Source organism: Teleopsis dalmanni, chromosome 2 (assembly GCF_002237135.1).
Source record: "Teleopsis dalmanni isolate 2A chromosome 2, ASM223713v2, whole genome shotgun sequence".
NCBI classification, from domain to species: Eukaryota; Metazoa; Arthropoda; class Insecta; order Diptera; family Diopsidae; genus Teleopsis; species Teleopsis dalmanni.
This window is the reverse complement of record NC_051847.1, coordinates 215,047,666-215,072,830: the sequence shown is the minus strand read 5'-3', so window position 1 is coordinate 215,072,830 and position 25,165 is coordinate 215,047,666. Positions and strand designations below refer to the sequence as shown.

The following is a 25,165-nucleotide window of genomic DNA, read 5'->3' as shown; positions in this document are numbered from 1 at the left end:
TAATATGTGCTCTTATTAGTATTAAGTCTTAACTCTATCACGCTATCCGTATCGTATCATATCGTAACAGAAATGACGAATTGACTGACAGTTGGCATGGGCGAAGAGGAATCATATCATATTGTTTAAAATGGCATATGCCGGCGTCCATGTACAATGTCATTTGGATTGTTTTGGCAAGATGATTAATGAGTTGCGACTGTACGCTGTTGTTGTTGTTGCTGTTGCTGATGATGATGACGCTGATGATGGTGATGCTGCAAATGATGTTGTTATATTTTATGTATCTACTAATTTTGTAAACATCAAACAGAAATCCAAAAACATGACAAAAGTCTTAGGCATTCACACACAAAGAACAAAAAATGACTCATTGGCTTTTGAATGTCAAAAATTTTATTGAAAATAACAAAAAAAAATAGAGGTGTTGATGATGAAAATATAAATTAATTGATGAAAAGTGTTATAATTAAAAAATATATATAGAAATTTATTAGTAATAATTTACTACAGAAAAGATTTTCAAAATAGTTAAAGTTTTGAATTGGATACTGTGGCTGGAACTCTTAGTCCGGTGCAGTTTCCGCATGTTCTCTTATTTTCCTCAAAGTCGATGAAATGATACAACATATATTACGAATATGTGATACTTGTCAATCTTATTATCTTTCTTAGAATTACAAAGAATATACTCTGTTAGACATCCACTGTGATACTTGTCAGTCTTATTATCTTTCTTAGAATTAAAAAGAATATACTCTGATAGACATTTTTGATTTTGTCTTATCATATTATGCGATTTTGTTCTAGAGCTGGAATTCTCGGCCCTTACCCGCCATATTTCTGATGACTGTCGGATTTTTTATATGATTCTGAAATATAAACAGACCAAAAACTCTAGATACTGTCTAGTCATATTTCTTCTGGTTTTTTTGTTCTGTGATTTTAGAATTCTTGACTTTTTCTAGCTATATTCCTTATGGTGATCGATTTTTCTCTGAGTCATCGTTTTAGAATTGTTCAACTTTGGTCTGGAGCAAGAACGATACACTGTCTTGCCATATCTGTCTTGCCATATTTCATATTCCAGTTCTGTTTTATGTCAGAAATAGGAGACTGCATAGCGAATATTTGACCTTTCATATTCCTTATTCCTTATTGGTTTAGAAGGATATTCTGACGCGACTCTTTCGTGATTAAATACTTTTGCGAAAGGAGATTTTCATTTTTGTAAGTATGGACAAATTAGTTTCTGTTTGGTTACGAATTCCTTTCACTGAAAATTATCTATTTAGGTGATTGTATTTGGCCAAAGGGTAGCCTAAATCTTTAATCTGTTGTATTGTCTACTAGTATAGTTTAATAAAAATAAATTTTTTTTAATTATCTGTTTTATTATTGTACATTCTTATTATTGCCATTAAAATTGACAACTTTTAGTTAAATTCAACTCAACTTCTCACTTAAACTCAATGATTCACAGAAGTTTTGCCTTGAGCTCATCACTTCAATTGAGTCGAACTTTTAGACAGACTACAAAAATTTTATTGTATTGACATTTACAACACTTAAGATAGTTTTTTTTTTGTATCTAACGTATAATACGTGATTGTCTTCGTACTCACTGTTTCAAACTGCAGCCCTTGACCTTACCAAAAAATGCAATATAAATTTACAAAACAATTACTTGATTACTTAAACCGACATAAATTACATTTGGTCTAAAATTATACCAAATTACCAAGCCTATAAATAGTTAATAGTAATGCTAATTGCATGTATCTGCAACTCAATTGAGCTAAATTCCAATGTGTGCTTTAGCAAGACACGTAGCAATGTAAATGAAATGAAATTAAATGAAATGTTTTATTTTTAAAATGAAATAAAATAAATTAAATTAAATTAGACATTTTTATTATGCGCACAGCACCTAAAAGTGCCAAAAATGACAACTAATGAAAAGACCTTTTCAACGTAGCTATGCTGTATGTAAGAAGATATTATGTCAGATAAATGCATATGTACCACAATATTTTGCTTGTTGGTTGGTTACTATACATTTATCTATCTAACATAGAGAGTTGATTCATAGGACGGACTGACTGACAGACTGACTGACTGATTTTCTACTTATTCTATTGCTCATATAACTGTCGAAATGTTTGTTCGTCTGTCTCTATTGTGTGACTGTAGTGACTTTGTCGTCTGCTTTATAATTTAGTTTGACAACATATTGTCAAATAAAGCAAAGCAAAGCAAAGCGAAGCATTTGGGTTCTCCTCTATGTTCCTTCGTAGAAAAATGGAAAATGTACGAGTATCTTTGCTCTACACAAAGCATACGAAAACAGTTTTTCTAATTCAATTTATGTGGAAAACAGGTACCTTTCTTTTCTGGTTGTGTCTTTCTTTTGAGATAAGCGAACTCAAACTCGAACTCGAAAGTACAATTTCTATGGAGCGTTGCCTATTGTCTATCTAACTGCCTAACTGCCAAACTGCCAGGCGGCGGCATTATGTATGAGGAGTACTGAGTTACAGATACAGGTTAGCGGCTCTTTAGGTTAATTCCAATAAATTTTTCAAATGCTATTATACAAAAGGAATTCATTGTTTTGTTTTGTTTGGTAAATTGCATTTACTGATTCTTTCACAATTTTTTTTCTACTGCTCGGTTGTGAATCTAAGAATAATAATTTTTTTTTTCTGATTTCATTTGTGAAGAAAGATACTGCCTTGAAAGTTGCTTGGCCATGCGCGTAAGGAATGTTCTTTCGATTTGGTACTCTATCTTTTTGTTGTAATTCTTTTTTGTTTTCTTATTTTTTGTTATAAGCATTATTATATATTATATTTTCAATTTATGCTTTCGCCTGTGTAGTGCCTTTGTCCGTTTGTGTGTTCCTCGTAATCTTTCTTTGTAAGATAATTTTTTTTCCATCGTACAAATGATAAAAAAACCTTTTTTGTCTGTTGGCTAACAATGCTGCTTACCGCTGCTTACTGCTGCATACCTTTTCTTAATTTGTGTGCTTGCCTGTAGCACTGTAATGCTATACAAATCCACAAATTGTATTTGGAGCAAATCTTAAAAAACGGTTTAACTAAAAAAGTATTGTGCTGTACGAGTATACCATATATATGAGATATTTCCTCAACATGCAACAACCCTTACTCTGGCTGTGCAGTCAGAGCCTGTAGGTTTTAAATTTCTTTACTCGTTAGTTTGGTTGGTCTTCGTTTTGTTTCCTTTCATTTCTCATTAAACTTTTTGAAATTGGATTTTTTAACGCTGCGCAGCAGTAAATGAGCATCCTGCTTTTGTTACGAGTACGAGTGATTATTTTGTTGGTTGCGTACCTTTTTTTCTCATTTCTAGATTGTGTAATTGCGCAGTCGTAACTGTTTTTCCTGCAGCTACAATTCCATTTTTCCTAAGGGTAGTTAAGCTACAAAGCCAACGTGAAGACAAAATATCTGTACAGTGCTTCTCGAGTAGGTAGTTTGTAGGTAGGTAGTTAGGTACTTAGGTAGCGCTAGTTGGCTGAAGTCAAAGCAGGCAGTACTAAGAAATTTTGCTACAAAGAACTGAAAAAGTACAACTGTACACAATGGTTTTCCATGTGGCTTGTTTGCATTGTAAACCATTAAATCTATAAAATTTGTCGATTAACATAGCAGCAGCGGGTATAGCTTACTTACACAATTGCGAGTATTGACAAAATTATTTAGTTTCTATTTTTCATACAAGCAATTTAGTATGCAAAAATAAGTAAAACTCCTGATCAATATGTTAATAAAATTTTTAATAGAATACAGAATTTCAAAATGCAAAATATAAGCGTTAATTGATTAGCAATTCTCTTCTCATATTCTCATAACCCACAAAACATTTTACAATAAACAATCCAACCAGAAAAAATGACTCGTTGTTTATTTTTTCTAGTCGCTAACATTTGCGCCTGATTCTTGTTAGCTTCATTTAGCAACTTGTTGAAAACAATTTTATTTCAACAGTCGAGCAAAGTTTACAGTTTACACTTTACATGGTCGCCGGCGTGCAATTTGTTTAGTTAGTTTATTTCAATACGTTTTCAATTAAACCGCTTTAATAATATTTTAAATGCAATCAATTGAATATTTCTATAAACGATTGTGTAATAGGCGGCGGCAGCGCTTACACACAAATATATTTATGCATTTTCCTATAAAAAGATACACATACGTACTCGTTCACATGCAGCAACTCGTTAGAGTTTCAATGAAAGCATTGACTAGCAGTCAGTCGCTCAAAGTATGATGTGCATTACAAACAGCAGCCAGCCAGGCAGGCATGTATGCAGGCAACACTGACAATAACATAACACATATCAACTGCAACATTCAACTCAATTCAATCCGTTTCAATCTATTTTCAAACTATTCGTTACTAATATGAGCAGCTAAAAAACCAATTCATGCGCCAACAACGAGTCCATTACACAGTTTTCAGTTTTTTAAATTGTTGTTGTTGTTAATAACATTTTTCGTTAGTTTTGCTTAAATATTTGTTTATAAAACCACTTGGCGCCTTTTAAATGTTATTATTTAGATTTCAATTTTGTGTTTAGCTGCTTCCAACCTCAAAGGAAAACTCGACGATATGAGTTTGTTGAGGCCATGGTATAATAATTGCGTTGAAATGATCTATTTGCAGCCTATTTGACCCTTGTTATATGACAGCAACTGAAAAGCATTGCACAATAAATTTAAGTTAAGTTATTCAAATAAAAAAGAGAATTAGAATATAATTATTAATATTTCTTTATTAGTGCGTATTACTCGTCAATTTTGATATGCGAGTTATCATTCAATGAAAAGAAGTTTAAATAGAAAATAAAAGAGTGGTAATAAATAAATATTACATTAAGTAATTTATGCTTCAAATATATATTCTATTTCAAAATAAAATTAAATAAATTTGCAATTGAACTAGTAGTTGTTAAAGCAATTAACACAAGACTTCAAGAAAAACTGAAAGGGTATACTGTACATAAAGCTGCTAGTAGCAAGTAACTAGTCTAGTCACACTGCTAAATTTATAAAAATTAATTTATATAAATAGTTTACTGCTTAATCTATAAAATATAATCTATCATCATAAAGTAGTATTCCATATGCAGCTGCTAAGAGCGAGTAACTAGTCTTTATATAAAAAACACATCACACAACTAAGATCCAAATATTCTTCCCTAAACAATTTATTAATAGCTCGTTATAGATTCAATCTAAATAGTGTAATATAAAACTTCATTGTACAATCATTGTATCAAATTAAATCATTGACTGCTGTTTTAAAGTAAATAGAGCTTAGTAAGCTATACATTATTATAGAAAGTAATACAAATTATTCCTAAACTTCTTACGTTATAAAAATACAAATATTTAATTTAAAATAATTTAAATAAAAATATTTTTAATATATTTAAACACGAAACAATATAAAAGCGAATACTTATTTCAACAATGTTTAGCGACACCTACACAACTTGTGCTCTAAGGCAAGCAACGAGTAAAAGCATAGTCAGCAACATACATAAATCAATTTCATACACTTTTACAGCGTTTGAGAGTATGTGACAAAATATAAAAAATTAACTTAAATACAAAAGAATGTATTTAACAAGCATACAGAATTTCAAAAATTTATCGCCCACAACAAACTATTAATTTTCTAAAAGATTTAAAATGACGGCAATCAGTGCACACTAAACGTGAAGAGTAAAATATTACGTATAAAGAAAATAATATATATAGTTTTGACAAAATACTAATATACAATATAGTAAAATATTTAACATATAGAAATGTTTATAAATATATTTAGTTTCAGTTTGTAAAAATAAAATCCGAGTAATATTTATAAATAACGTATTATGTTATTTGAGTATGAACTACTCGCTACTTTAAAAAATCGGTTACTTCATTAGACTTAAAAGTGTAATTTCCTATCAATATTTCAGTAAAATGTTAGTAAGTTTTGATTTAAGTTAATAAATTTTGCATGTCTAATTTATAATAAAATTAAAAAAGTATTTGATTTAAATAGCACTTTTTACTTGTTATAAAAAAAACGTACTAGTTTAAAAGTATTGCTGAAAAAGACTTGTATATTTTATTATAATTAATATTTATTTATTTGTGCTTCTATAACAGTTTTCTAACCTTTGATTACATTTAGAATAATTAAGTGTTTTTTGATACCGACTGTTACTTGCTATGAAAAAGTACTACTAGTTAATTTTAAAATGTCTTTACCGGAAATATTATTATAATTTATGGTTACATATATATAATAGTTGTGCAGACAATGACTATTACTAGTTGAAAAAAGCAACTATTAGTTATATTTTTAAAAGGCTTCAACAGAAAGAGTCTTATACCGTTTAGACATAGTACGATGAGTTATACTGATAGTGACTATTACTCGTTGTTAAAAAGAACTATTAGTTATTTTTTAACAAGACTTCAACAGAGTTTTAAAAGGTTTTTAAAAAAGGTTGCATAGTTTTTTAAGTAGACTGTTTGAATATCTTCTTTTATGCGTATATGATAATTTGTTTCTCTCTTACTTGTTGCTTAATTTACAGTTTCATTCACTAATACCTATCATTTAAGTTCTCAGTACAGTCTTACCCAATTTTTTTCATGTATATTCACTCAATCCTCTTCTTTCACCAAAACTTCTGTTTACATTTCATTCGACTAAACTTGCGAAATAATCACGTATTGATGTTGATTGATTTCCGTGCAGTTGCTATTTTAATTTAAACTAAAAATAAAAATACAAAATAAAAAAAAAACATTCTAAAAAAAATAAAAATTAAGAGGTCTCAGATAAATTGTTTACTGCTGCCAAAGTATCTACACGTACAAAAAGAAAAAAAATTCTAAAGTGTTTATTAATTCTAAATTGTGCAATTTAAATTTACGCAAACGTTAAACTGCCAAATTCCATTCGAAAGCATATAAATAATTAAAATAAACAATAAAAAATTTTTAAAAATCATTTAATCATTTTTTCGCTATATTTCTGTTCATAGATACTTTGTTTTCTTAAATTTTTTCTCACCTTTATGGTGGTGTGATGCTGTAAATCGAAAAGATTACTGGGAGATAATTTCAAGTCGAACTTGACCTTACTTAGTCTATAGTGCAAGGAAAATACACAAATTATATATAATAATTAAAATTTTTCTCATTAAATTAAGTATTTTATTTCGTAGTTTGCATTTGCTATGAATCGATTAAATAAGCCGTAAGAGTTCATAATCAATTTATAAATATTTTTTCATAATAATATTTTTTTAAATATACTGTTTTTAAATATATTTTTATATAATTACTATTTATTTTTATTTTAATTTTTTTTGTGTTTCTAAAATCTACCAAACCCTAACGTCATATATTCCATCACTTATACATATATACATAGGTATATACAAATGAAATTTTAATACTGACGCAGTTTGTTGCTTCCCTGCTGCTAAATATTAGTTTGAAACCCATTTGCTGTAGAGAATTATTATTTTTATTAATAAATTTTATATTCATTCTTCCATATTTATTTTTCTTTTGGCCCATTTTAATCAAAAATATTTTTTCTATAGGTTTTTAATGGCTTTTATTAACATAAGCACACACGGTTTTTAAGAAATTTGATTGATGATGTTTATAAACAATTGTAATAAATTACAATGTTGCGAGCGCACAACAGTCAACAGTCAGCCAGCAACACAGAGACAATATGCAAACTAAGAATTTGTATAATTTTATTGTTGACAAATTAGTTTATAGTAAATTTATAGATTTTTTATATGTTATTAAAATTTATGAATGTGCGCTTTTTGGCGGGAAACACAGACTCTTGTGTGTTTTTATATACAAATAAAAACAACAACAAAAAAAACAATTTTATGAAGTAGCAATTGGAGGTATAAAAGCAGCAACTTGTTGCTTGTTTGTATAAAAATATTTATTTGTATTATAATTATAATTAAAATTTTATTTATTAATTTTTTCAATTTTTTTTTCCACCACACTTTACCTGCTGCCACTCTCAGTTCTGTGTCTAAATTCTCTGACTTCAGTATGCATATCTGTGCACTGTTGTTATAAGTTTTTCTAATCAAAATTTCTTTGAATTTAATTTTAATATGATTACGTGTACTCTCTTATCATATACATGCCGGATGTTTGTATACATAAACAATAAAACACAAATTTACCAGCATTTTAGACAATATTTACTGAGCTCATTGTTGTACCATTAAATGTAGCAATTGCCCTGCCGTGCCCTGCCCGTTTATTTCATTCATATTCACAATACCAAAATGTAAATTCAGTTGCAACTAAAAATTAAGTAAATATATGCATAAAAATTGTCAAATATGTAACAAAACAAAAAAAAAAAAAAATTATATTATATATCAAAATCATATATAACATATATATCATATCTGATCACAAAAAAGGTAAATAGAAATGTAGAAAAATCTCTACCACGTTTAAATACCAAAACAAATATTGACATTTTTCAAATGTTTACAAACATTTTACCACGCAACTTGCTGCTGCTGTTACTGTTGTTACTGCTGTTACTGCTGTTACTGCTGTTGCAACAATTATTGTTTGCATTAAGGTTGTTGCTACTTTGTAATTTTGTTAAAGTATTTTTTATGTTGGGTTTGTGTGATTTTTAAAATGCTTTAAAGAAAATAACAAATATCTACAAATATATTTTATAGATATAGCTAGCTAGCTCTATAGCTCTATAAATATGTATCTCAGTATCTACATTAGACAACTGCTGACTACTGTCGCGTCAATTGTGTGTTTTATTATATTTGTCAATGTTATTGTTGTTGTTGTTGTTGGCGCTGTTGTTGTTCTTGTTGTTAGTATAGTTCATGTTATTCATATTGTTGTGTTACTGCCAGATACTTATATTAATATTGTTGCATTGCTTTGCATTCTATTTGTTCTTGTTTTATTACTTTTACTGCCTAATATTGCCCCCATTGTAAAGATAATGTAGAATTAGTAATGTTACCCACTACATTACACTCACTATAAAAAATATTACAACTTAAATGATTGTTTTTTTCTATCTTTTTTTTTGTATATATAACTATTTTTTTTTTATTATTATTTTGTGTTTCTTCTTGAACATGCGTATCATACCTAAATTGCTCTAAATTTTTATATACATACATGTTTGTATATAAACATTTATATTTAGATGTATATACACATGCCCCAATAATAATATTAATAATAAAAATGCAAAGGCTATATAGTAACTTTTATCTTTATTGGTTTGTGTTTATATAAGTATGTTTGTATTGTTATTTAGAGATATTTACTTACATTCATATATACGTGTATTTATTTTTGTCTAAGAAGTGCTTATACACAAATTATAGTATCTGGTAGCAATTACCTTTTATACTTATGTGTACTTAACGTTTCGGGTACTCTCCTTGCTACTATTAGGAAAGACAGTGAAGACTCGTATACAGAGGAGAAAGATGAAAATAATATATAGTATTGTGATAAGTCATAATCATTTATTTCGAATTTAATAAAAAATTGCACTAATAATATTGTGTATTATACAGTTATTGTTTTTAAAGCGTTATTCATATATATGTTATATATATATTATATATTGTTTATTACTATAATGATAAGAAGAGAAATCTCGTTATATGTAACGATTCAATCCATTTTAATTATCCAATTAAAACCTTTTTACAATACCATATGTATTATTTGATATTAAAAAGTCAAATCATCAAGATATTAGAATCACTCTTTGAAAAAATTCATTGAACTCCAAGAAAGTGCTTATAATTAATAGGTAAGAAAGTGATGGAAGGGCAATAACTACAAATAACAGTTCGATATAATACATCCTTTCTTTGTAGTCGTTATTTCTTCAACACTACTATCTAAACTTTCTCTCACAAACTTTTTCCCATATCTTCGTAATCCAAAGGTGTTATTTCTTTATTGCTATAATTTTTAAGTGGTGTCTGTCCTGTTATTATTGAAAAAAGATAATGCACATTATAACCTATAATCTTCTATATTCATATTTTATATTTACTTCGGCTTTCTCTTATATACTTTTTCTCATACCTTCGTAATCCAAAGGTGTTACTTTTTCATTGCTATTTAAAGCAATGCACACCATGTCCTATAATCTTCCATATATTTTTTAGGTCTTTATTATTTTGTAAAGAATACTATACAATATAACTCAGTAGATTTATTGTAGTATTACCAGTTATCTTATGCGATCATAAAACTTTCAACACATTGTATGGTTTCGTTATGTTCCGTGTGATATATGAACTAACAAGTCCCTCTCCAAATGGAAGAATTCTACTACTGCTTAGAACTAAATACATTAATAGTGATAGATATTAATGTGTATAGACGTCTTACAGAAACAACAGATATTTGTTTCTGTGAAGTTTATTTTGTTCAGTTGATAACAAGCAGCATTATGTTCTTACAGAAACCCTGTAAGGGTTATATCGTATTTCGGCTTCTCTAGTTACTAAGCTTCTCATTGAATTTTTGTTATTCTGTCCATTTTTCGTCTATTTGTATAGACATTTCACAGAAGCGGTAGATATTAGTCCTTGAGAGACAAATTTGGTTAAGATAGTTGCTTAAGTATTGTTGGAAACTCTATTTTTGTTCTACATTACTTAAGTTATTTAATGTTATATTTTTTTAGTTTGTTCTATTTTCTTAGTTTCTCATTAATATTTATTATTATGTTTTTGTGTTTCAGCGTTTTCTTTTTATAGATTTTGTCTTGTAATATATATTATATTTGTATTATCTGACAGTTTTCTCTGCTAAATGATTCAGCGGTCAAAAGTTCTTTCAAAGTAGTTATCACTGTAGCCCAATTTCTTTTTTCAGGTACTCTGGTTTTTTAGGTCTCTTATAAATTTTCAGTGATAAGACCGAACCAAAATAATTGTGCACATTGTACCAATATGGCCCGGCTTCGTAGTAGTTGTGACGCTTTATTAATCTATGAAAAAGAAAAAAATATTAAAAACGTAAAAAAATTTTGAAGAAGATAACACAAACAAAACATTTTAATGCCTAACAACAACAAATAACAAATAACAAAATTTGTAGATTTCATGTGGCAGCTTAGTTGGTATTCCGGGCCCACTAAAAATATCTATCTAGTAACCAAATAGAAGTGTGCGTGCCGAGCGTACGTAGGCGCCATGTTAATTGGCAACAGATATGCAACAAATTGTTGTCAGTGATAAGACAGCGATGTGATGTGATGTGATGTGATAAGCAAACTTAAGACAGCTCAGAGCTAATGCTTTTATGAAGAACTACAAATTCATCTTGAACTAAAAGCGATATTAATAGAAAAAAATAAAAGCCTGCACTATTGCCAATTGTTGTGGGTTTTGTTCTAAGCGGCGGTAGTCCCTCCGAACCAATCCATAACCCATTTAAACGTTCCACTGTCGCAACCGTGGTCGCGGTCTTAACTACCGCATTGCCTGTAAACATTGTGGTCATTTGGTTAGTGCGCTTTCGCCTTTAATATTTTTATGACCATTTTTTCGTTTGATTGCTGCAGTGCGCACTTTATGGCCCAAAGTGGAGTGCCAGCCACCAGCCACCAGCTACTGCTCTCCACCACTCCAAAGGAACTTTACTGCTTGGCTATGGTTTATGTTTTATGACCAGCACACAACATACAATGCCACTGTTAATAAACACATTAAAAATACTAGCTTATGCGTACGAGAACAATTATCAGATACATTTGTATCTGTGAGCTAAATTTGTATCTGTGTCTGTCTCTCTGCAGCGTTTATACGCTTAGGAATACTTTTTATTACTTTTGTACGGTTAATTTTATTAATGTTTATTATTATTATTATTTTTGTTTTTATTTTTTTAATTTTATATGAATATGTATGAATTTAGTTTTATTTTTTGTTTGTATAATTTATCACGTGAGAAATTAAAACAGTTTTGATTGAATCATAATTTTTAATGTTATTACCATTGTAGCAGTTTGATTTTATTGCCATTTATTATACAGAAATAAAACACAAAAACAAAAAAAACAAAAAAACGAACGAAATTAATAGCGATTTTAATTTAAAAATATGTTTTATGACTTTTGAGAATTCATACAAAGTTTTTTGAAGTAGGAAATAGCATTTTGGAAAAATTTTCCCCATTTTATGACGTTTACTTTTATAATTTTGCAACTAAGTAGTAATAAAAAATTGAGTTTTTTTTTTTGATGTAGTTGCGCTACAGTTGATACAATAGTGTAGTCCCATATAGCCCCTAAAAGCAAAAATGAATGAAATAAAAAATTGATAAATGATCTTACTCTTGACCCTTTAAGTTGTAATTTCTATGCCCTTTATTGCACCCTTATTTCTATCAATCTTTATATCATCGTATCACACTCTTAGTTTCTCTTTACAACTCGCGTTTTTCCGCTTTTTTAATTTTCTTTCTCTCTCTTCATTTCTTTCTCTCTCTCCATTTTTTCTCTTTCTATTTCTCTCTCTCTCTATTTATTTCTTTCTCTCTTCATTTCTTTCTCTCGCTCCATTTCTTTCCCTCCCTGCATTTTTGCCACTCCCTTTTTCTTTCTTTGTGTTTTTTGGTTATAGCATTCATTCTATTTTTGCCATTCTTAATAGATCTTATACTTTGATATATAATTTCATCTTTTTAATCATCACAGGTGGTATTTCTTTGGCCTTTATTGTACTATCACCTTCGTCTCTGATTCCTGTGAGTCTCTCCCACCTTAAGTTTATATTTACCACTTGTGCTCTTCACATCTTTGTGTCCCTTTCTTTCTTTCTGTATTTGTTCCTCTCTCTTTACTTCTCTCTTTTTTTTATGTGTCTTTTCTTTCTATAATATATATTTTACTTTTGACTTCTTCAGCTATTGTTTAAAATTTTTATAACATTTTTATACTTAATTCAATTTGTCAATCAACTCAGTTGTTTATTCATATTTTTTCCCTTATATTCTTATCTCTCTCGCTCTCACTCTAAAGTTTCTATTTCCCAGTTGCAATATCTCTATTCTTCTTCTGTCTCTTCTTTTCTTTCATTTTTGTTTTTTGTACTTGTGTTTTGCCATTTTTATACCATCATGTTTCTTGAACCTATCTCTTCCTCCTCTCCCCACTCACACTAAATTTCTCCCTTCTTACTAACGCTCTTTCTCTCTCTGCACTTCTTCTGTGTCTTATTTTCTCTCTTTTTGTGTCATTATGCTTTCGTTTTTCTATGCAAAGTTTAATGCATCATACTCTCTCTTCTTTTTCTTTGTCTCTCTCCTCCAAATTATCTCTTCCATAATAAGTTTTCCTTCGTCAATTTTCACATTTTTCTCTTTGTCTCTCTCACTTTTGAAATTAAGTTTCCGGAAATCATTGCTTACTATATATCATATGATTTCCAACTGTTGTGTGAATGTACTTTACACTCCACTTTAGTTAGAAGTGTCAGTATCTGAGATAACTTAAATGCCTCGAGAATATAATTTTAAAATTTTTTATTTGCGGCTTTGTTGTTGTTTGTAGTTCATTGAATTGATTGCATGTTCACCGGGTTCTGGCTTTGGTAAATAGTTGTAGTGCCATAAATGTTGTATAATCGTTCTTTCATTTTTATTGGCGATATAAAAGGCAATTATTATAAACAGTAGTGATTTAACTTGTGCTGTGTTTAGTTCAAGGAGATTTATTAAAATTTATGATTCTAGGCACACACTCAGCCAGCAACCAAAAATAAAAAAAAGCATAAAAAAGAAAACATACAAGAAACATTTTAAGAAGAATAGTAGTAATTTGTGTTGCAACAGGGACAAACTTGAATGTAACTATATCAACATGTTGCTTAGATATAGAATTGTATAAACATATTTTTTTAATCGATTATAATTGTAGGTTTTAATAAAAAATTTTAATTAAGATTTTTTATTGAAACTTAACATTAATTAAATGGAAAGACATATTGTACTCTATATTTAAATTAATTGTAGTATTTTTATTTTGCCCTAGTAGTGGGAATCAACATGTTGCTATATCATATTCCCTTTTCCTTAAAAAAACTCTAAATACAAGAAGTGCTAGTATTATTTGTAGAACTTTTAATTAATTTTTACTCGCAATTGTTTAAACAATTTCACATTTTATTGCATTTAACTAATTAAAATTATTTTGCTCTGTGCTGTGCCGCTAAGTTTCTTAACTGATTCAACAAGTTTATCAACATTTCTTACGCTGTATTCTTAACAAGTTCTCAGCTACTCTTTAACAAGTTTAACACTTTACATATATACATATGTATATATAAATAAATATAATTTAATTTAATTTAATTTTATAATTGGAAACTGCTTAGAATTACGTGTACAGCAAAATAATACATCAAAGCTGAATTAACATTTCAAATCAAAGCAAACAAACCAACTAAAAAACAACAAACAAGTAAAAAAATTAAAAAATTAAAAAATATTTTAATATTGCATTTATTATTTATCTTGAAAAATTAGTATAAACACAATATATAGTATATATATATTTTATAGTCCCGCATTTAATTTGCATAATTAATAAAAATGCAATTAACATTTTTTTTCATGTTGGATGGAAGCTTCTTCATTAAATTTACATTTTCGTGCTTGAGTGCTGTTGGCGTTGCTCTTCTGCCTGATGTTGCCGTGCGCTTTGCTGTCATAGCAACACTTTAAGTTCAAACTAATTTTTTTCAAATATTTGCTTTATTATCATTTCTATTTCAAATGCAAAAAGCCACAGAAAAAAAAATTTTTAAATATTCTGTTTGCATTAAGTATTTCATGTATTTTTAACATAAAATTTTTTACGTACTGAAGGCGGGCGTGCAGCTGCCACCCACTGCAACGTAACTAACTCAGCACCCACATACAGCAACAGCAGCAGCAACAACCACCGCAACATGTTTACAACCAAATAAATGCTATAAACTGTTTTAAGAAACAAAAAAAAAAAAGAAAAAAAATCACATGAGTAAACATTCTAGTTAAATAGATTTTTTGGTTTAAAATATATTTAATTCTCTGTGGCTCTTTATAATATTTATTATTTATATTTTTGTAGATTTTTGAGTTATATTTCATTATTTTTTTATTATTTTGGTTTCATTAAGTTGTATTTTTTGTTTTGTGTTGTATTTTGGTAAGCATATTTTAAAGATAAATTCTTCATTTGTATCTGTTTTTGTATCTTATGTTCTTTACTGCTACACATGTTCACTTTGCTTTGGGTTATAGTTAGATATAAACATATATATGTAGATATAGATATATATGTACATATGCATATTATGTGTATTTTATTTATAGTCATGTCTCATGCTGTGAATTTACTTGTTATAATGATTTATTCATTTTTAAAAACCCGCAGCAACACCAACAACAAGCAACAACGTACAGACTTTTAAACATTTTAAATAAAAATAAAATTATAGGAGAAAAATATTTTCAAATTTATTTCGTTTATGTTTTGAAATTCTTTTTTAATTTTTTTGATTTTTTGATTCCAATTTTTTTATTTATTTATATATGCTTCATATATATAAAATATTTTTTTTTTGTTTTTTTTTTTAATATTTTGTTTTTACTGTTTTGTTTTGTTTTGTTGTGTTTTGTTATGCCAAAATGAACATTTTCAAATATTTTGTTTAGGCTTTGTTATTATTTTTGTTGTTGTTATGCTTTATGCTGCTAGACGTGCCTAGTAACGTTCAGCAACATGAACATGTTTACAACGTGAAGAAAGCAGCCAACCAAGCAAGCAAGTGAGCAACAAAATTTATATGCGCTACCGCACAATTTAAACACTTAGTGGCAGCGGCGGCGGCGGCATCGTGGTGTATGTATGTAAATGAATGCAAATGTTTATGCATTTATGTATGTGGTATTGTACCTACTAGCAATTTGCAATTTGCCTTTTTTTTGTGTTTTATTTACTTTATTTTTTATTTTATTTACACTCTTATTATTTTTCCTTGAATGCACGTTCTTGTGCCCACCAAAGTGTAATGTAAATGTTGTTCTATTCGTTGTGTGCATATAACAATCGCTGTAATTAGTTGCAAACTACTGCAACAACACGAGCAATTATTGCAATTATGGCAGCAACAGCAACAGCAACAACAAAAATAATAACAATTTCATGCATTCATGTTGCCAGTATTTACGATGATTTGAAGAACAATAAGAAGAAAAAAAAACATGAAGGAAGTAAAGGAAAGGCACAAAATGAAAGCATATAGATAAAAATAAAGACGCCATTTTTTTCTGCAACATTTATTGTTGCGTTGAAGCATAGGCAAGTGTTTGAAAAAGTACACTGCATAGGAAAAGTACTTTTAAAAATATATATAAAATTATAATAATAATTGTGGTAGAATGAGGACACTTTATAGGGGAAGCATATATTTGAGAAACTATTGGTAATTATTACTAAAAATGTAAAAAAAAAATCAACTGTTCGCTTACAATTATCCGCATCCAGTGTGAATACTAAAAGATAAACTGAATTTATAGGTAAAATAATAGAAAAAATTTGACATTTGTTTAACACAAATGTGAGTTTTCACTTCAAATGTGATAAAATTCGAATTCAATCCTTAGTACTTTGTTTGAGTATTATACTTAAGTAAGTCATTAGTTCAGGTGTCTTAAAGATAAATCTTCACTTTTAGTTCGATAGAATTCGAATTCAATTATTGATACTTGCAAACATCAAAGAAAAATTGATATTTGGCCACCATAAGTCAAGTATGGTGTTAGTTTACGTATCTAAAATATGTATCTTTACATCAAATTTAAGCAATTCCATTTAAAGCTCAGACTCAATCTTTGATACTTGCATATACAAACTAGAAAATCTAAAAAATATTTTTAAAAACAGATGTTACTTATTTTAGTATTGTATATAACAGATATATAGTCAACTATAAATTCAATGGATTAAATAAATTTTTTTTTTCACATATTCATTGTTATTTACTTCCTTTCTATTTAAAATTAATATAAAGTTATATTTACTATAATACACTACAGAAATTATTAACTACATGCTATTCTCGAAATAACTGATCTCGGATTTTAGCGAACAATGCGCTGTAAGTGTTCACTAGCGCACCTAGTGTACACTTAAAAATTTTCACACAAATGCGGAAACTATTCGCATACTTTTAAGCAATAATAAAATAAAAAAAAAAAATAAAAAAATTGTTTATTTCAATGCACCATAATTACATTTAACATTTTGCTTTTAAAGAAGTTTACTTACTTAAAAAAAAATTAAAAAAAACTACCACTCAAATTATCTGTCTAAAAAAAATGGCAGTCAGTTACTTTCCGCCTTTTTGTTTTTTCTCTCAATACTGCCTTGATGTGCTTGCACCTTTCATACCTTTTATGCTGTTTTGTTGCTAAGAAAATTGCGTGCTATATTGTTTACAGATACATGACAAACCTGTTTCAAATTAGACATGCCCGCAGTTTGTGCTATTTCAATGCTTTCAAACCAATAACAACAACAAACCAAGCAGTCTATGCTTTTGTTTTCATTTTTCCAATATATATTTTTTTATAGTGTTCGCTTAGCTATTTAAGTTTTGTTGATAAAAATTTCATTGGCAACATATGTATATATACACACTACTTAATACAATATTCTCTAAGCATACTTAATGTGTAGCTTATGGAACTCAAATCAGCCTTAAGCTTAACGTATTTACCTTATGATTTTATATGCTGAACAGAAAAAACTACCTAACATATAATCAAAGTTAAATCTTTTTGGTGCATTTTTTGTGAATATTTTTTATTTTTTCATTATGGAATGTTGCAAACATGTTGCTTTTTTGAAATTAATACTTTTTCATTGGATTTGCTGTATGGTGAAAAAAGGTCAACTTGAGGCGTTTTCTCAGGACCCACATCATTATCACAACACAATAAAAGCAATGCCAAAAGCAAAAGCAAAAACAAAACAAAAAACAAAGTTGCTTTTAAATTGATTGCATTCATTTTTGTTGCTGCTTTTGTGTTTATATACTTTGTGGCAATTGTGGCAGTGTATGCTTGCTGCTATAACACATGCAGCAAATGTTGCTTTGTCTGTTGGTTAGCGTATTGTCGGGATCGCTCATTTTACTCTGCCTTTTGGCTTGCTTTGCCTAACATATAATCAAGTGTAGATTTTGTTTTAATTTTGAAGTCAAAAATGATTGATGTTATTGCACACAAAAGCGTGCTTTGCTAATTTTTAGTTGTGGTTTTAGTTTTGTTTAGGTTTTGCATTTAGATTTGTTGTGCTTTATTGGTTAATGCAAGTGAATTTGAGTTTTTGTACAATTCTTTTTTTTTTTTTTATATTTTTAAATTTAAAATGAAGTCACAGAGTATTGATTTTGTACCTATGTATTTTAATTAAAATTTGCTTTATATACAAAAAAAAAGATCACAGTCTGTGAGTCATGAGTTAATATGTTATTTATATTTATATTCTGTCATCTCTCTCTACTTATGACAATTTTAAATTTTCTCACACTCTTAGAAGTCTTTATATATGTATCATAAATATTCCATATATTATATCCCTACATATTATCACTTCAGTGAAAAAAAAAATTAATTAAAATTTATTAAAAAAATACTTTTGATCATTAATTACTGATTTCATTTTATGGTTCAAATAATATTTGTGCTTTCACAATAATCTTATTGGTACGTCTTATTAAAATTCAATCATATATACACTTTAAATTTTATTTAAATATTACAACAATATGAATAACAACGAAAATTTGCTTTATTTAATACTCATTTATTTTATATTTCATATCAAAATATTTTTCACATACATTGTGACATCATTTACTCTGAAAAAGAAAAAAAAATAAATCCTTTTATACCCTAATCTCTTCCTCAATTTCATTTCCAAGTAAAACTACAGACATAAGTGCTTGCATATCATCACTATGCTACTTTAATGCACTATGCCTGCCACCTCATGAACTACAACAGAATGTTCACTTCAAGGTGGCATTATTTTTTTTATTGCTCGTGTTTTGTCTACGCTCTTTTTACATATAAAAATAGTAACTTTTATCTATTTATTGCTTTAGTGATTTTTATCAATTTTTGTGGCTTATTTGTGTCATAAAAATATACGCTCGTCAACAAAAAACCAAAAGAAAAACCAAAACTTATCTTGTCCACATTTGCAAAGCCCAAAACACAAAGCCCACATTTAAAACAATAATAAAAAGCAACAACAACCACAGTGACAGACAGTGCGCATCATGCATTATCCTGGGTTTTCATTTTTGTTTTTGTATCTCAACATTCATATTATAGCAACAACTGTTGACACTGTTTTGTTGTTGTGTTTGTTGTTGTTGTTGTTGTTGTTGTTACCTTTTCTGTTAAATGTGTATAAAATTTTATTTTACGCAAATGTTACTTTTCCCGTGCTGCGCCGCTTATCTCCAGTGTCACTTGCTGTTTCCGCATAAAATTCTGCTTAAGTCTGTCCATTTTTGCATGACTCACGCTGTTTGCGACATGACGAATCTGTTGATTTGTTTGATGTCATTTGAAAAGCAGGTAGGATCGCTTTTGTTGTATAATAAAAATTTTAAGGTTAATCTTAAAACATGTCCTTGTAACATTTTGCAAGCAGAAATATCCTGCTGACATATTTTGTTTTGTTTTATTTTATTTTTTTTAAAACACATTTATTGTTGCAACATTGTTGCGATTGTAGTTCTTGTTACATTGCAATTTGCTTGACATTGACGTGATGTGTTAAATGTCAACAGGCTCTGTGTTTCGCTGCTACGTAGGTGGTATTTGTTTCTCAAGGAGAGGTTTCATTTAATTTGGAATTTCTTGGAATCGCTAAAATCAATTGAAATCTTGTAATTACCATGACACCTGTCTTAAAAATACATTTAGTAATATAATTAAAAAGATATATCGTTGAATGGAATAATTGGTGTGACATAGATGAGCATTTGTTGGAGATATAAAAACAAAGAGTTAGAAAAATTGGGTGGATAAAAGATATGATAGAGTTATTGTTTAGACCAGCTTAAGTTATTTAGGCGTTATTTAGACATATTTATATATATGTCTATATATAAGTCTGCTTCAAAAACCATGGTTTTTAAGCAGTATATTCTATTTTAATAATAATAGGCATGAATATTTGCAGAAGACAGGCGACAAATAGTGAGTGATGAAGAGAAATGATTTAGGAAAACCATTTTCCTATTTTTTAATATTAATTTTATTATTATAATTGTTGTTGGATATTCGAAATATTAACATTTTTATAGTCTTTTCTTTAATAATATTAATCTTATTACTATTATTGTTGGATATTCGAAATATTAACATTTTTATTATCTTTTCTTATTACAGATAAGATCACAAAAACCCTACTACACAGCGGATCCCGAAGTCGATTCACTTGTAAGTATATATTTTACTATTAAAATTTTTTACTAATATCAAAAAGGATTATTATTATAATGATTATTATTATTATTATATCTATATTATCTGCTGTCCTTTTCGGTTCCATTGTTTGTCAAAAGTGGTTATGGGCGAGTGCATATTGCACCAAAGGAAGAAATTCGTAAAACTAACTCTCACTTTCTTTGTCCAAATTACAGTGTTGCAATGTGGGTGGGTCATCTCAGTTAGCAAACCCTATAGTTCGTGACAATAAATATTGTCTTCTTTTATATATCCTTCTGAATACAACCTGTTTAGACTGATATCACTTGGTTGATTAAGTATTATGTCAAACTTTGTTCTTTAGAGTTTTATAATAAAATATATATTTATATACATATATTTCTAATAAAGTACTTATAAGTATATGTATTAAATTAGAAAAAATTATTAACGTTTTATTTTTGTGTGGAAGGAAACTATATAGAATTTTAAATATTTATCCAGAAAATAATGTATTGCTTATAATTTATATCTTATTTTTATTGTCTTTTTTTCTTTACTTGCTTGTGAACTTTTATAAAATCTAGCTCACCTTGACCCAAAACAATGCAATGTCTAAACAATTGAGTACAATTCAATATAATTTAATTAAATTATACTATATGTTTTCTTATATTATATGTTATAGACACGAATATATATTTCAAAAAGAAAAAATACAAAGCGCAGCTATTCTAATTTAAATAAATTGTTAAATCTTTCCATTAAAGTACAAAATATTCACAGCAATAAATTTAAAATTTTTAAGATTTTCAATTCGTCGGTCGATGTGTAGTTTCCAGAGATAAATTTGTCACAATTTGCAAGCGCACAAGTTCAATGTCAAACGCCATATATTTTTTCTTGCCCAGTAATACAATAAACAGACTTTACTGTTAAATAAAAAACTACAAAAATAATTACAAAAAATACTTAATGCAAATAACAACTACACAAACACAAAAAAAAAAAAACAAATTAAAAATAATAAAAAAAGCTCATCAACATATTATAATCACACTTAATCTTAAGTGACTGAACGCCGGCCGAGCCGAACCCAGCATTCACAGATATATCAGATACATCATAAAAAATTGTTAACCATTAAAAACAATAAAAATAAGTTTATACACATGTGGCAGCCCACATAGCACAGCAGCAGCAGCAGCAGCAACTCAGTACTTTACTCATCATTTCGTGGCGCAAAACCAAAATAAAGCAAAAACAATATAAAAACAATAAAAGCAAAAATCAAAAGCAATAAAATTGCAAGTAAAATTTAACAAAAAAGAAATATAATATATATATATATATTTTTTTTTTTTTGTGAATAAAAAGAGTTGTTAACTTATTTTATTGCTGCATTTGCTGTGACTGTTGCTGGCCCATTGTCTTCTTGTTGCTTTGATGATGCATTAGCAACATAAGCAGAAATGTCTCCGCAAACAATCAAAATATAATATCCAGCCCATGAGTTTTATGCAATTTTTTGAATTACTATTTTTTTTTTCGCTTTGCTCCAAAATATCATAAAAACGCCACGCCACAGTCACAATGTTGTGGGGGCAAAATCGCATATGCAACCTCAAAATCTCATAGTAAGTTTGCAAAATGCAACACTGCAGCCGCAGCAGCAGCAGCAGCGAGTCGTCAAAGTGCTGCCATAAAACTTAATCGTAAATTTGCTTTTGTCTTTTATTGTTTTGCTTTTGTTTTTGCTTATTAAAGATGTTAGTATCTTTATTTTTGCTATTTTCGGCTTAAGCATATGTGGACTTCATTTTATTATTATTTTTTATTAGCGTATTTCACTGCAACACCAGTTATGTTGCAAACAAACACCAAAAACAAAAAAGGAAGCAAAAAAACAATACTCTATGATATCAACACAAAAATTGTTTATGTCGTTTGGTTGCATGTGTATAAACATGATGCAGAACGATTTAATGATGCATATGACATTTTTGCACTCTTTAAATATCAGAAAAATGTTCATAAAATCACAAAAAAAAAACAAAAAAAATATTAAAAGAAAAATTGACAAATAAAGTTATGGTGGCAAGCTGGGTAAAAAAATAACTTCAGACACAAAACGTACAAAAATCGTGCACTTACAATATTGCCAACCTTGAGTAAACATTGGTTGAGTTTTTTTTTTTAGAGTATTTTTTGTTTTTATTCTGCTCGACACGAAGTTGAAAGAGTAATGCCTCTTTGTTGTTTATAAACATCCTTATTGATGTTGCAGGCATGAGTAATTGCTTTGCATTATTGCTCTAATAATTCAGTGAATTGCTTTACTGATGTTTTACTTTGAAATGAAAGGCTTTATAGTTTATTTAATTGCTATATATAGAGCTTAAAACTGTTTTTAGGGAATGTAGAATAGTTCCGAAAATTTGGTGTATATACTTTGCAGATGAACTCCCTAGAAATACTAGTTGATATATATTAAAAACCGATTATACCACAGATTAGTTACTATGCTAAAATGTTATACGAAAGTCTTTAAATAGTTGCTGTTAAGGCATTATTATAAGATTGTAAGGTATATTATTTTTTCTATATAAGGTAGCAAAACAGTCAAAATCATATTATTTGTGCTATGTAATATAACCACTTAATCATGTAATGAAATTAACTCAAAATGACCGGTCACCTATCGAAGTTAAGAATTCAATCTAATCAGACAGCAGATACTTTAGAGAAGAGAGCGAAACTGCATACCATGTGCTTCGGGAGTACCTGTTGCTGATGCATAAGTGGACAGGCTTTATACTGTCTTTCATTAAAGAATTCGGACTTGGAGAAACACTCTAATCCGACTAAGGGACACAATAGATCTTTTACGTCCCAGTGCACTATTCCTTCTTTTCAATAGTAATAATATCTCATAATTGTTGAATTATTTTGGAGTTTTATTTGGAGTGCTGTAGAATGCTAGAACAGCACGTTAGATTATGATGACACTCTAAGTGAAGATCAAACTATTGACGAATTAAATCTTGCCACGAATTAAAGTCTAAGAGGTTCAGTCTTTCAAATAACGAGAAAACTATTGGCTATCCTGCCACGAATCTAAGCCGAAGAGATTCATTTAAATCTTACACTGTTAAAAGTTGTTCTGCATATATCATTCAATGAGTACTATTGTTAATGGTTGTTATTTTCATCACGTACTTCGCGGGTTCTAATTTCGGTCTCGGATTTCTAATGTTTTTAAACTGTTAGGTTGGGTTAGGTTCAGAAGGCGAGCGTTGAAAGTTGTCAGCACTACCACTCAGAGGCATATATTGCCCATTGTGATGTAGGCGAGTTGCGTTATGTCTGGTTCATCTGGTTTTCCAGGTGAATTTGAGGAGATCCGATAAGTTTGTTTGTGTTAGCTCTTCCAGTGAAAAAGCGATCTTAATCGGTTATTCCAGTGTTTGACTAATCTAACTTCATTTACGCATATCTTTTTATTAATTAACTGTTCTCTGCTCTATTGTCTATTGCTCCATTGTAATATTTCCGCATAGGTATACATATACATCTACATATATATGTTCTAATAATACTACACATACATTATATAGGTAACTACTATAAAAATCTAGTTAAAAACTCCTACTACTGTTTTTGCAATAAAAACTTATTATGCAATTTTTTTTTTACCATTTTTAAATTATTTTCTCATAATTTGCATATTTAATATTTAGTTATGATATTTTTAATTAAAAGTATCTTTTTACTATTTTTAGTATGTCTTAATGTCAGACCTGTTTTCAAAGTTTTAAGTGCTGTCAGCGCCAATGAACAAGAACATTACTTTTATTCCATATAATTGCCATAGTAAACTCTTTAATGACATTTACAAGTAAAGCAATTAAAATAAAAAGCAATAAGCAAATAAATTGATTTTTTATGCAATTATTTTAAGAATTCATATAAGAAAAATAATAATCAAACTAAATTGTTAAAGAAACGTACATTAATCAAAGCGCATTTCAATTAACTCGTTACGATTTGTTTAAACAAATAAAAACTATTTAACTATTTAAGAACGTGTAATTAAAATTGTTAACCATTAGTTGCGATTACTCGTTAATGTAATTATAAATAAGTACCACACTTTTTTACGTACATTAATTGTAAATTAACAGATAAATATTTAATTAAAAGTTTTTTGTTATTAATTACTCAAATGGTTTTGAAGATTTAGGAATATGAACTGTTATTCACATATATTTTATGGAAAGTACTCGGGTGGTACTTGGGTAGATTTTTTTTATAATAAGGATTTAAAATGCTAAATAAGCTAATTTAAATATATTAAATAAATTTGTTTAAAGCTTAGCTAACAGATGTTTTACCTTTAAAGTCACTTTGATATAATTATAACGTATTACTCGTTATTTTAGTGTCTTGAACTAGTTATGTAAAAATCCAAACAGCTTTTAATTTAAACATTAACTACCGCTGATTATAAGCAAAAGAAATTAATGACTTTATTTTTATAATTATTATATTAGTTGTAAGCA

General features: G+C 28.5%; 1 protein-coding gene across 1 annotated transcript in view; it reads left to right on the top strand.

Annotated features, from left to right (window-relative positions):
• The window catches only part of LOC119677628 (homeobox protein homothorax), a 91,257-nt gene that overhangs the window by 45,100 nt on the left and 20,992 nt on the right, over positions 1-25,165 (top strand). Inside the window, exon 4 of the mRNA XM_038089059.1 lies at positions 20,565-20,615. Within this exon, the coding sequence (XP_037944987.1) occupies positions 20,565-20,615 (51 nt within the window). The remainder of the gene's footprint in view (positions 1-20,564; positions 20,616-25,165) is intronic.